Source organism: Oncorhynchus kisutch, linkage group LG8 (genome assembly GCF_002021735.2).
Source record: "Oncorhynchus kisutch isolate 150728-3 linkage group LG8, Okis_V2, whole genome shotgun sequence".
Taxonomy (NCBI): Eukaryota; Metazoa; Chordata; class Actinopteri; order Salmoniformes; family Salmonidae; genus Oncorhynchus; species Oncorhynchus kisutch.
The window spans coordinates 3,655,413-3,669,722 of NC_034181.2; the positions used below are offsets into that span (position 1 = coordinate 3,655,413).

Below are 14,310 nucleotides of genomic sequence, written 5' to 3' on the forward strand. Positions count from 1 at the left end.
ATCATTCAAATTTTATTTTATAAAGCCCTTTTTTTTACATCAGCAGTTGTCATGAAAGGGATTTACAGATACCCAGCCTAAAACCCCAAAGAACAAGTGTAACAGTATAACTTTAGACCGTCCCCTTGCCCATACCCGGGCGCGAACCTGGGACCCTCTGCACACAACAACAGTCACCCACGAAGCATCGTTACCCATCGCTCCACAAAAGAGCAAGTGACGTCACCGATTGAAACACTATTTAGGGCTGCACCACCACTAACTAAGCTAGCGTTTCACATCCGTTACACAAGCAACGCAGAGGCAGGAGTACAGTGGCTAGGAAAATATCCCACTGAGCTAAATCCGTCTTCTGCTCTCTGGCAAGGTTAATCATCATCATGCATGGCTTCGAACCACGTATGTCATAAAAGCATCTGCTATGGCATATTATACTACTCTAAGAGAAAAATATAACAAATGAATGGTGTTACTTTCCTTGTAACAGTTACTTAGACCCAACGCATATAGACACATTTCCTATAAAGAGTCTATGATTTGATATAATTGTGTGGCACAGTCATCTGACCTTGAGGAAAACAAATGATTCGGCCTAGTAGAACTACAATTCCCATCATGTCCGTGTGTACAGCGCATGTGCGGATCCATTTCCTGGTCCGACCTTCTCATATAAATACCATACGCAGGGTTATGAGTCAGAGTTCGTAGTCTGAGAAACACGAACCAATGATTCCCATATGTCCAGTGGTCTCCTTCACCTATGGTGAGTAAATCTTTATGAAAAACAAATAAATATATTTACAAACTATTCATTATTTATCATGTTTACGAGGAAAGCTTGGTTTTGGGTCGGTGGGTCTTGGATTGAGGAGCTCTCTTTGCGCTAATGCGGGGTATAGCTGTTAACTAGCTAGCCAACCAGTACTAGCCTACCGTTTACCCTCAATATATCTATTCTGCAGTGCCCAGCCGGCTAGGTGAAGATGCTAAAATGGCTACCGGCAACTACTTTGGATTTACCCACGGTGCTGCCGCGCAGTACAGGTAAGAAACGACGCATTGGGAGATGCGATCCATCGCCGTACGAGACCAATTTACTGTCAGTACAGATACCCCCCAACCCATAGTTAGGTTGCTATTGTTTCAGGTTGGGGGAGGGGGTGATAATAGTAAGTATTCTGCGGAGCTGATATCTGCCAGTGGCTGGCCAGTTAATTAAGAACAAGGGTATTTTATTCTCATTGACGATGATTTCGAGAGGTATCGATTGTCGAGTGAATTGTAAGTTTCTCACGTCTCCTACGTTACAGCCGGAGGTTACACATGGCACTCGTTCAACAGTAGCTACAGATTGTAGTACTGTATGTTATAACGAAATTCGGTACTAGAACAGTGAAATGTCTTTACGTTATGTACTGATTGAGTGGATCAAGTCAGCCTAGTAATTTGTCCGAATCTTCTGAAGGGGGTTAGTAAGCAACGTGTATATAAATCCTGGATTGCTGATGCTTTGTATTGGACATGAGAGGATTTGAAGGCCACTGGTCAGCCATATTGGCACTGTCCCGTAGGAGCAGTCATCCATAGTGATGAATTAAATTCTACACACTTACAATTTAAAGTATTTCAAGGATAAAAATTAACATGTATTTTTGTTGTAGTGAGGATGGTAACATTGGTCATCAAAAAAAATATATACTTTAAGGAAAATGTTTTTAGGCATCTTGTGTTTTAACTCGCATAATTAAACAGTTTATTAATATAATTGTACTTTTTATTTCAACAAGGAACATAGAATGAGACCACTGTCTCTTTTACAGCTGGGCCCTGCATATACATGTTTACACATATACAGTTTAGGTCCAATGATTTAAGAAACTACACAAGACAAACACAACCATCACAGATAACACAAACACATACAGCACCAGATTACATTTACACACAGGGGAATAACCTGTTAGTAGAATAACCTGTTAGTAGAATAACCTGTTAGTAGAATAACCTGTTAGGGGAATAACCTGTTAGGGGAATAACCTGTTAGGGGAATAACCTGTTAGGGGAATAACCTGTTAGGGGAATAACCTGTTAGGGGAATAACCTGTTAGGGGAATAACCTGTTAGGGGAATAACCTGTTAGGGGAATAACCTGTTAGGGGAATAACCTGTTAGGGGAATAACCTGTTAGGGGAATAACCTGTTAGGGGAATAACCTGTTAGGGGAATAACCTGTTAGGGGAATAACCTAACAGCACTAGAACTTGTATTACCCAAAACAGTTACAAGCAATACGAAAATAAAATCCTCTAATAAATATTTAAAATGGGCGACAGGGGGACGAGAGTCTCAGGTTGAAGTTTAGTCTGCAGGCTATTCCATAGGTGAGGAGTGTAACAGGGGGACGAGAGTCTCAGGTTGAAGTTTAGTCTGCAGGCTATTCCATAGGTGAGGAGTGTAACAGGGGGACGAGAGTCTCAGGTTGAAGTTTAGTCTGCAGGCTATTCCATAGGTGAGGAGTGTAACAGGGGGACGAGAGTCTCAGGTTGAAGTTTAGTCTGCAGGCTATTCCATAGGTGAGGAGTGTAACAGGGGGACGAGAGTCTCAGGTTGAAGTTTAGTCTGCAGGCTATTCCATAGGTGAGGAGTGTAACAGGGGGACGAGAGTCTCAGGTTGAAGTTTAGTCTGCAGGCTATTCCATAGGTGAGGAGTGTAACAGGGGGACGAGAGTCTCAGGTTGAAGTTTAGTCTGCAGGCTATTCCATAGGTGAGGAGTGTAACAGGGGGACGAGAGTCTCAGGTTGAAGTTTAGTTTGCAGGCTTATTCCATAGGCGAGGAGTGTAACAGGGGGACAAGAGTCTCAGGTTTAAGTTTAGTCTGCAGGCTATTCCATAGGCAAGGAGTGTAACAGGAAAAGGCAGCCATACCCAACTCTGTGGAGATCGCATGGGCCTCAAGTGTAATCCATGCGTGAGACCTGGTTTTAGGAATTCTAATTCTAATATTGATGACCGATGATAAATAAGAAGGTAGTTTATTCAGAAGTGCTTTATAGACAAACACTAGAGCATGTTGTTCTCGTCTCACGGACAGCGAAGTCCAACCCACATTTTGATATAATACACAGTGCTGAGTTCTGTAGCTAGCACCCGTAATAAACCTGGAACAATATGGTGTCTAATTGAATGAATGTAGACATTAATAAATGCATTTCTATAGCTTCCCCATCATTCTAAACAATATTTTGGGAGTGCCAAGTTAGAGGCAGCCTGGTCTCATTGACTAGATGTAACATAGTAAACGTGATTCCGGGACACTCGTAATTAGTATAATATGTTTTGGTATGGTTACTTAAGGCAGAAACCCAGGGTGGGTGAATGGATGGGTGTATATACTGAATGTCTAGTGAGTTAAAATCTTATCATGCACAACTTTAATATTTTAGCTAATTAGCCATTTTTCAACCACGAGCAACTACTTAGCATGTTCAGATAACAGTTCAGTTAACTCCTAAAAGTAACCCTAGCATAGCTAGAAATCATATCAGATGTTATTGGTTACATACACATGGTTAGCAGATGTTATTGGTTACATACACCTGGTTAGCAGATGTTATTGGTTACATACACCTGGTTAGCAGATGTTATTGGTTACATACACCTGGTTAGCAGATGTTATTGGTTACATACACCTGGTTAGCAGATGTTATTGGTTACATACACCTGGTTAGCAGATGTTATTGGTTACATACACCTGGTTAGCAGATGTTATTGGTTACATACACATGGTTAGCAGATGTTATTGGTTACATACACATGGTTAGCAGATCTTATTGCCAGTGTAGCGAAATGCTTGTGTTTCTAGTTCCGACAGTGCATCAATATATAACAATTCCACAACAAATACCTAATGGAGTAAAAATATATGGATGAGAAATGACAGAGCGGTATAGTCTAAGATGCAATAGATGGTATAGAATACAGTATATACATATGAGATGAGTAATGCAAGGTATGTAAACATTAAAGTGACTAGTGTTTGGCCTTCCTGTGACATCGGGTGCTGTAGGTGTCCTGGAGGGCAGGTAGTTTGCCCCCGGTGATGCGTTGGGCAGACCGCACCACCTTCGGGAGAGCCGTGCAGTTGCCGTACCAGGCAGTGATACAGCCCAACAGGAAGCTCTCAATTGTGCCTCTGTAAAAGTTTAGGTGACAAGCCAAATTACTTCAGCCTCCTGAGGTTGACGTGGCGCTCAGCACACTCTGTGTGGGTGGACCATTTCAGTTTGTCGAGGAACTTTAAAACGTTCCACCTTATCCACTGCTGTCTTATCCGGCGATAGGGGGGTGCTCCCTCCACGATCATCTGTTTTGTTGACGTTGAGTGGGACGTTGTTTTCCTGACACCACACTCCGAGTGCCTCACCTCCTCCCTGTAGTCTGTCTTGTTGGTAATCAAGCCCACTACTGTTGTGTCATCTGTAAACTTGATGGAGTTGGTGTGCTTGGTCACGCAGTCATGGGTGAACAGGGAGTACAGGAGGGGGCTGAGCACACCCTTGTGGGGCCCCAGTGTTGAGGATCAGCAAAGTGGAGATGTTTCCTACCTTTACCACCTGGGGGCGGGCTGTCAGGAAGCCCAGGATCCAGTTGCACAGAGCCCGGTTCAGACCCAGGTCCTCGAGCTTGGGGTGTACTATGGTGTTGAATGCTGAGCTATAGTCAATGAACCGCATTCTTACGTAGGTATTCCTCTTGTCCAGGTGGGATGATGCAATCGCCATACACAAGCTTCCCACAACACAGTTGAAGTTTACATACACCTTAGCCAAATACATTTAAACTCAGTTCAAAATTCCTGACATTTGATCCTGGTAAAACATCTCTGTCTTAGGTCAGTTAGGATCACCACTTTATTTTAAGAATGTGAAATGTCATAATAATAGCAGAGAGAATGATTTATTTCAGCTTTTATTTCTTTCATCACATTCCCAGTGGGTCAGAAGTTAACATACACTCAATTAGTATTTTGTAGCATTGCCTTTTAAATTGTTTAACTTGGGTCAAACGTTTCAGGTTGCTTCCCACAATAAGTTGGGTGAACTTTGGCCCATTCCTCCTGACAGAGCTGGTGTAACTGAGTTAGGTTTGTAGGCTTCCTTGCTCACACACGCTTTTTCAGTTCTGCTCACACATTTTATATAGGATTGAGGTAAGGGCTTTGTCATGGCCACTCCAATACCTTGACTTTGTTGTCCTTAAGCCATTTTGCCACAACTTTGGAAGCAGGCTTGCACTTTTCACACTAAAGTACATTCATCTCTAGGAGACGGAAGATGTCTCCTTCCTGAGTGGTATGACTGCTGCTTGGTCCCATGGTGTTTATACTTGCGTACTATTGTTTGTACAGATGAACGTGGTACCTTCAGATGTTTGGAAATTGCTCCCAAGGATGAACCAGACTTGTGGAGGTCTACAATTTTTTTCCTGAGGTCTTGGCTGAGTTCTTTTGATTTTCCCACAGTGCCTCAAGCAAAGAGGCACTGAGTTTGAAGGTAGGCCTTGAAATACATCCACAGGTACACCTCCAATTGACTCAAATTATGTCAATTAGCCTATCAGAAGCTTCTAAAGCCATGACATAATTTTCTGGAATTTTCCAAGCTGTTTAAAGGCACATTCAACTTGGTGTATGTAAACTTCTGACCCACTGGAATTGTGAGTGAATTATACGTGAAATAATCTGTCTGTAAACAATTGTTGGAAAAATTACTTGTCATGCACAAAGGAGATGTCCTAACCGACTTGCTGAAACTATAGTTTGTTCACAAGAAATTTGTGGAGTGGTTGAAAAATGAGTTTTAATGACTCCAACCTAAGTATGTATTACTAGTGCAAAAAGGACATGTTAATTAGTGGGTGATTTCATAACCAAAGTGGGTGGACAAATTTGATTGTGGTAGATGCCTCGTCTCCCTTATGGTTCAGGTGGGGACGGACAGATGCCAGCAGATCCATCCGCAGCAGATATTAATTTAGAATGGAAAATGGATGTGTGTATGCAACATGTTAGTGCCTACCTGGTTAAAATAAAGGTGAAATAAAATAACATGTTGTGCATTGATTTGTTCCTCTAATCAAACCCACTCGTACAGAGTTGTTTCAAACTAAAACGTATTGTCTCGGCGCCCGAGAATATCTATTCTGACCAAAAATATACATGTGGTGGGTCCCATGTTTGAGGAGCTGAAATTAAAAAATACCAGAAATGTTCCATGCACACGGTGTATTTCTCTTAAATTGTACACAAATTTGTTTTACATCCCTTTTTTAGTGAGCGTTTCTCCTTCGCCAAGATAATCCGTCCACCTGACAGGTGTGGCATATCAAGAAGCTGATTAAACAGCATGATCATTACACAGGTGCACCTTCTGCTGGGGACAATTTTAAAGGCCAGTTTAAAGTGCTGTTTTGTCACACAACTCCAGATGTTTCAAGTTGAGGGAGCGTGCAATTGGCATGCTCACTGCAGCAATCTACGCCAGAGAATTAAATGTTCATTTCTCTACCATAAGCCACCTCCAACATTGTTTTTAGATAATTTGGCAGTATGTCCAACTGGCCACAACCACCGACCACGGCAGCCCAGGACTTCAACATCTGACTTCTACACTTGCTGGATTGTCTGAGACCAGCCACCCGGACAGCTAATGACACTGGGTTTGCACAACTGAAGAATTTCTGCACAAACTGTCTCAGGGAAGCTCATCTGCGTGCTCGTCGTCCTCATCAGGGTCTTGCCAATGAAGAGGAGTGGGAAAACATTCCACAATCAACAGCCTGATCCGCTCTGTGAAGGAGATGTGTCTCGCTGCATGAGGCAAATGGTAGTCACACCAGATACTGACTGGTTTTCTGATCCACGACCCCCTAACTTGTTATTAAGGCATCTGTGACCAACCGAAGCATATCTATATTCAGTCATGTGAAATCCATATATTGGGTCTGAATTGGTTTAATTTCCTTATTTGAACTAACTCAGTAAAAATCTTTGAAATTGTTTCGTTTAAGTGTAGATTTTGAAAGATGCACACCCCCAGTTTACCTCATATATCCGTCCATACCGTCTATTGGTTTACATGTATTTTTATAGCCACCCCGGAGTGCAGGTCATTGTTTTAAAAGCGCTATGAAATGTGAGTAACTCTCAAGGGACCAGAATTATAGTTATGACATGTTCCTACACAATTGACTGATTCTTACATGCGGCCCACTGAGACGTTAAATCATGGATAACATTTTAGTATTTTACCCACTGAGAGAACAGATTTCCACCAAATTGACCATTTTCATGATTTATGTTTCTGGGTTTGTATTCTCTTTTTTGACATTTCATTCAATGAGAATCGCCTCTTTTTAGTGGAGTTGATTTTACCTGATCAAATCAGACGGCAAGTTATTCTGCTGACGGCCACCTTCTTTGCATGCAGTTTGACTTGCGTGAGATGTTTACCTAGCATGACAGATGAAAACATCTATTGGACACAATGTGTTTACAGTAACTAAGCGATTTCGCTATCTTGCTGTCACCCACTAAGCTAGGTACTTGTCATATTTTCCTCTAAAAGTAAACTGTAAACATCTCCATGTTATATCGCCACCTTGAATTGGGTTTAGATCCACTTTAATGCCCTGAATTGGGTTCAGATCCACTTTAATGCCCTGAATTGAATTTAGTCCCCCTGGTGTAATGTTTCCGTTCATCTTAAAGGGTTGAATGATTCCCAAATGAATGAGATTTTTTATTTTTAGTCCTGCCTTTTTTTTAAATCAGTCATCTTGGCATTTCAGATGGAGAAGCGCACAATAACCTGTCTCACTATTACACTTTTGGGTGGATCACCCTGCCAATCGGCGAAGAGGAGTGAAACTGATGTCTAATGAGGGAATGAGAACCAGGAATTGACCCCCCCCCCCTTATATACAGTGCATTCAGAAAGTATTCAGACTCTTGGACCTTCACCACATTTTGTTACATCACAGCCTTATTCTACAATGGATTAAATCAAACATTTTCCTCATCAATCTACACCCGATACCCCATAATGACAAAGTGAAAACAGGGAACCACAAGGTGGTTTCAGCACCTTGTGAAAGTCTGCTCTTGTGTAAATCTGAGCTTTTAAAAAAAAAACTTTATTCTGTTTTAACTAGAGCCTATGTGTACGTTGTAATCTAAATGTACATCTTAATTGGCGCATTTCAAACTGTCATTTTTTAATGTGAGGTGCAGCTGGGAACCAGTTCTGTATTTATTTACCCTTTTTATTTAATCAGGCAAGTCAGTTAAGAACTAATTCTTATTTTCAATGACGGCCTAGGAGCAGTGGGTTAACGGGCCTAGGAGCAGTGGGTTAACGGGCCTAGGAGCAGTGGGTTAACGGGCCTAGGAGCAGTGGGTTAACGGGCCTAGGAGCAGTGGGTTAACGGGCCTAGGAGCAGTGGGTTAACGGGCCTAGGAGCAGTGGGTTAACGGGCCTAGGAGCAGTGGGTTAACGGGCCTAGGAGCAGTGGGTTAACGGGCCTAGGAGCAGTGGGTTAACGGGCCTAGGAGCAGTGGGTTAACGGGCCTAGGAGCAGTGGGTTAACGGGCCTAGGAGCAGTGGGTTAACGGGCCTAGGAGCAGTGGGTTAACGGGCCTAGGAGCAGTGGGTTAACGGGCCTAGGAGCAGTGGGTTAACGGGCCTAGGAGCAGTGGGTTAACGGGCCTAGGAGCAGTGGGTTAACGGGCCTAGGAGCAGTGGGTTAACGGGCCTAGGAGCAGTGGGTTAACGGGCCTAGGAGCAGTGGGTTAACGGGCCTAGGAGCAGTGGGTTAACGGGCCTAGGAGCAGTGGGTTAACTGCCTGTTCAGGGGCAGAACGACAGATTTGTACCTTTTCAGCTCTGGGATTTGAACTTGCAACCTTTCGGTCCAACATTCTAACCACTAGGCTACCCTGCCGCCCCTGTATGATGGTGGGGTGGATAAACAAGGAGGATTCTCATCGTTTAAATGTCCAGTTTGGGGACAAAATATGTCAATTACAACGGTGACAGAGTATATCTCCACTGCTCAACTAGAATAGCCTATGCAGCTGTCAACTCCTCAAACAACATGTTGACACATTAACGCCAACATCCGTCTCCCCTCCGCATTCGAGCAGCCCTTTGTAGCTGATTCTTACCGGGGCCAAAGAAATTACTATTTGATAATAGGCGCAGATATGCGTCCATTCTCGGTGGTCGAGAATAATGGGTGGTTTCAGCTCCTTGTGAATGTCCGAGCAATGTGTAACATTGATTTCACATCCATATTGCACTGTATTTTACCATAGAATTAGGAATCAGAATACTAGAATGAACCTTCTTATGATGGGATGAAGATCAGCCATGTTGATCAGGGAGTTGGTCAACCATGGTTTGCCAGTGTTGGGATTGTGAAGAATGTCTGCAATGTTAGTTAACCAGCCAGTTTTGGATGGATTGTTCAAATGAACTGCCAATATGCTGACATTTCATTCAAACAATGCGTTCAATTCAACAGCCATAGACTGGCTGAAATCAGTTGTAAATATAGGACTTGGGACAGGTAGTGGTAGTAAATATAGGACTTGGGACAGGTAGTGGTAGTAAATATAGGACTTGGGACAGGTAGTGGTAGTAAATATAGGACTTGGGACAGGTGGTTGTCGTAAATGCAAGTATTGATACTGTATCATAATTGCACTCACAGCTTTCCAAGAAAACTAAATCTGAGACTTGGTCTGTTTACAGTTTGAGTTTTATACAGAATCTGTATGAAACTCACTAACAGTATTTCTAACTGACAAAAGTCTGATACACAGCACATGCCTTTTTTGTATTTCCTATGTCTCTGCTGCCATTCATTCCAATTTTAGATGGCTTTTGGATATCTCCCTGACCAAGATGGCTGCCATTTTTTTTTTTTATTGACCCATTCTAGAATGTTGAGTGTTTATGACAGCTTCTCCAGTAATTTGAATAGGATCTCTGTGGTTGTCGCTTGGTTCCTTGATCTATAGGCTATGTATCAAAGTAGCTTACGCTGCCTTGATAACCAAAATATAATCTCAGCAATTGTTCAAACAATAAACTTAACTTTGTAGTCTTATAAGAATCCACCAAATGGGTATTTCTGAAGTAATAGTGAACTACTGATGCACTATAAACACAGCTGGTGGCTGTGAGCCGTCTCTCTGTGATATCAGATTAAAATAGAATGTAAACCTATGGGAGAGAATACATTGAAGCAGCATATCAAACTGTAATGTTGTAGGCTACGGGAATATTTGTCAGGGCTAGTTATTTTATTAATCTTATTTGGCATGGGGAAGATCTGGGAAGCTTAAAGGCGACCGACAGGCCCGGCGACCGACAGGCCCGGCGACCGACAGGCCCGGCGACCGACAGGCCCGGCGACCGACAGGCCCGGCGACCGACAGGCCCGGCGACCGACAGGCCCGGCGACCGACAGGCCCGGCGACCGACAGGCCCGGCGACCGACAGGCCCGGCACAAAAACAAGGCGATGTAATGAAAGTTCAGGTTGGATATACATGTAGGCCTAGCTAATATTTAAATATGCAGTCCTTTCAAATGAGCTTAGTGGTAATGTTTTTCAAGTTTCCCATCTGCCTACATCAAATGGGAAAACAGATCTCTGCCCCCCCCCATAAGTACCTGCAAGCATTTGATTGTTACTGTTAGTGAAATTTCATATTTAAAATTTTATTTTTATTTTTTTTAACAAATTGTCATAAATAAAATGTTATTTGGGAGTCTAGAAATGAGTGGACCGGCGAGGTATCATGTTACCAAATGGTGTCCGCTGTTCAGACTCCACCCAAGCTCTCGCATGTAGCTCTCTGCACACAGAGCCTTTTGTCGGAAGCTTTTCCTGACCCAACCGACCTCTTAGTCTGCTGGTCATCAGAGCAAACGTCAAATGATTTTCCTGAATATTGCCTCTCTCTCTCTAATATGTCCAACACCTGTTTCCTCATTTTGATGCAGTGACGTCTCCTCTGCAAGTCACATGATGACAAGTTCCTGCCGAATCAGTGTTGTCAAAGATTCCTGTTGAAATGGTTCCCCCTCTTAATAAACACACGATGGCCTGCCATCACTACAGTGTTCTATTAGAATCTATGGGAGCATATAGGCTTGCTGTTACATATGAATATATTTTTTTAAGTGGGAAATTGAATGGTGGCAATGCTTCGATACCCATCTAGATATGGATTTGATATTTGACTTTTTGTTGTCAATTCCTATTTGATACTGATGGTGTTCAGGAGCTGAGCTGCATCGGTCTCCTGTGTGTGCATCCTAATGCCTTTGAGTCCAGTCTAAAATCCACAGAGCAAGGATTTAATACTTGATTTTACACCTCAGATTTTTTAAATTGTGGTATGGAGTAGAAAAACCACGCCTCTACAATATAAATGACTGGAAGTATTGATACGTTGTTTTGGTTATCGCCTCGGCCAGGGTTTCCGTTAAGACGGGAATATCCGGTGTTTGGATGATTTTAAATATTTACTTATAAAACTGCCGTTGGCTAATTTTGTCTGGAGGGGGGGGGGGGGTCCAACTGCAAGTGAATAGAAAACCATGACTGGTCAAATGCATATCGGTCAATAGGTCACTTTTGTATAATATAGTGGAATTAAATTGCTGTGTGGATTTTCGTTAGCCTATGATAAACTACTATGAACTGAATCTCAGTGGCGCCCCAGCCTCTCTGACGGCGCCCCAGCCTCTCTGACGGCGCCCCAGCCTCTCTGACAGCGCCCCAGCCTCTCTGACAGCCCCCCAGCCCCTCTGACAGCGGCGCCGCTGTATTGAAACTTCTGCCTAATCATTGCGCAACAATTCTAAATGCAATTGTGTGTTAACAGTTTTAGATGGTTTAATGAACTCTTTATTGCTCAATTGAAGCGCGGTTCCCATTCGCCATTAAAGTGCATAGGCAATGGTAGGTAGGCTTCAGTGCATCACACCACTTTGCAATGAGCTGAAGGCAGTATGCGTTTTGAAAACCGTGTATTCAGAACCCTTCACTTTTTCCGCATTTTATGTTACAACTTGATTCAAAAATTGATTTGAATAGTTTTCTCATCTACACAAAATACCATAATGAAAAAGCGAAAACAGTTTTGTTTTTTTGAAAATTTTGCAAGTTAAATTACATGGAACTGAAGTGTCTGTCCTAAATCTGAGAGATATAAGAAAGTTGACGAAATATATATATATATATATATATATATATATTATAAATTTTAAATACATTTATTTATATAAGGATTCCGACCCCTCTGAGATTCGCATTTTGTTTCCATTGAACTTTCTACAACTTGACTGGAGTCCACCTGGGGTAAATTCAATTGATTGAACATGGTTTTGAAAGTCACACCTGTCTATATAAGGTCCCACAGTTGACAGTGCATGTCAGAGCGAAAACCAACCCATGAGGTCAAAGGACTTGTCCCTTGAGCTCTGAGACAGGACTGTGTTGAGGCACAGATCTGGGGGAGGGTACCAACAAATGTCGGTCGCATTGAAGATCCACAAGAACACAGTGGCATCCATCATTCTTAGAAGAAGTTTGGAGCCACCAAGACTCTTCGGAGAGCTGGCTGCCCAGTCAAACTGAGCAAATAGGGGAGAATGGCCTTGGTCAGGGAGGTGATGGTCACTCTGAAAGAGCTCCAGACTTCCTCTGTAGAGATGGATGTCCTTCTGGAAGGTTCTCCCATCTCTTCGGTACTCCACCAATCAGGCCTTTATGGTAGAGTGGCCAGACTGAAGCCACCCCTCAGTAAAAGGCACACGACAGCCCGCTTGGAGTTTGCCAAAAGGCACCTAAAGGAGAAAGAAGATTCTCTTGTCTGATGAAACCTAGATTGAACTCTTTGGCCTGAATGCCAAACGTCACATCTGGAGGAAACTAGGAACCGCTCAACACCTGGCCAATACCATCCCTACGGTGAAGCGTGGTGGCAGCATCATGCTGTGGGGATGTTTTTCAGGGACTGGGAGACTAGTGAGAATCAAGGGAAAGATGAACCTTCATGAAAACCTGCTCAGGACCTCCTACGTGGTCTTGGCTGTGTGCCCCCAGTCGGAGTGGCTTCGGGACATGTCCTTGAGTGGCCCAGACGTGAACCCAATCAAACATCTCTGGAGAGACCTGAAAATAGCTGTGCAGAAGCGCTCCCCATTCAGACAGAGCTTGAGAGGATCTGCAAAGAAGAATGAAGAAACTCCCCAAATACAGGTGTGCCAAGCTGGTAGCGTCATACCCAAGAAGACTTGAGGCTGTAATCGCTGCCAAAGGTGCTTCAACACAGTACTGAGTAAAGGGTCTGAATACTTATGTAAATGTCATACTTCAGTTATTTTTCTAAATGTTTTTACACATTTCCTTTATCATTATGGGGTATTGGGATGACATTATGGGGTATTGGGATGACATTATGGGGTATTGGGATGACATTATGGGGTATTGGGATGACATTATGGGGTATTGGGATGACATTATGGGGTATTGGGATGACATTATGGGGTATTGTGTGTAGATTGATGGGGAAACTTAATCAGTTTTAGAACATAACTGTGAAAATGTGCCAGGTTCTGAATACTTCTCGACTATATTTAATTGTTTGAGACTTGAATGTTTTACCACTTTGTATTGAGGTCTTTCTTTAAAGTAAAATCTGACCATATAAAAAGAGGCAATTAGGGAACACTTAAACAACACAATGTAACTCTGTCAATCACACTTCTGTGAAATCAAACTGTCCACTTAGGAAGCAACACTGATGCTTCACATGCTGTTGTGCAAATGGAATAGACAACAGCTGGAATTTATAGGCAATTAGCAAGACACCCCCAATAAAGGAGTGGTTCTGCAGGTGGTGACCACAGACCAATTCTCAGTTCCTATGCTTCCTGGCTGATGTTTTGGTCACTTTTGAATAATGGCGGTGTCACTGAGCACATGTGACAGAGTCTGGAGATGCCGTGGAGAACGTTCTGCTGCCTGCAACATCCTCCAGCATGACCGGTTTGGTGGTGGGTCAGTCATGGTGTTGGGTGGCATTTCTTAGAGGGCTGTGCGACTTGTTTTAAGGACATTACATCAAAGTTGGATCAGCCTGTAGTGTGGTTTTCCACTTTAATATTGTGTGACTCCAAATCCAGACCTCCATGGGTTGATCAATTTGATTTCCATTGATCATTTTTGTGT

General features: G+C 42.9%; 1 protein-coding gene across 10 annotated transcripts in view; it reads left to right on the forward strand.

Moving 5' to 3' along the window:
- The first annotated feature begins 631 nt into the window (after positions 1 to 631).
- The window catches only part of LOC109884138 (zinc finger RNA-binding protein), a 40,433-nt gene continuing 26,754 nt past the window's right edge, over positions 632 to 14,310 (forward strand). For all 10 annotated transcript variants that reach the window (XR_004210724.1, XR_004210723.1, XM_031829560.1 and 7 more), the window contains exons 1-2: positions 632 to 763; positions 963 to 1,044. Coding sequence is in view for 8 of the 10 variants with exons in the window: in XM_031829560.1 (XP_031685420.1) it covers positions 727 to 763; positions 963 to 1,044 (119 nt within the window). In the remaining 2 variants the exon portion in view is untranslated. The remainder of the gene's footprint in view (positions 764 to 962; positions 1,045 to 14,310) is intronic.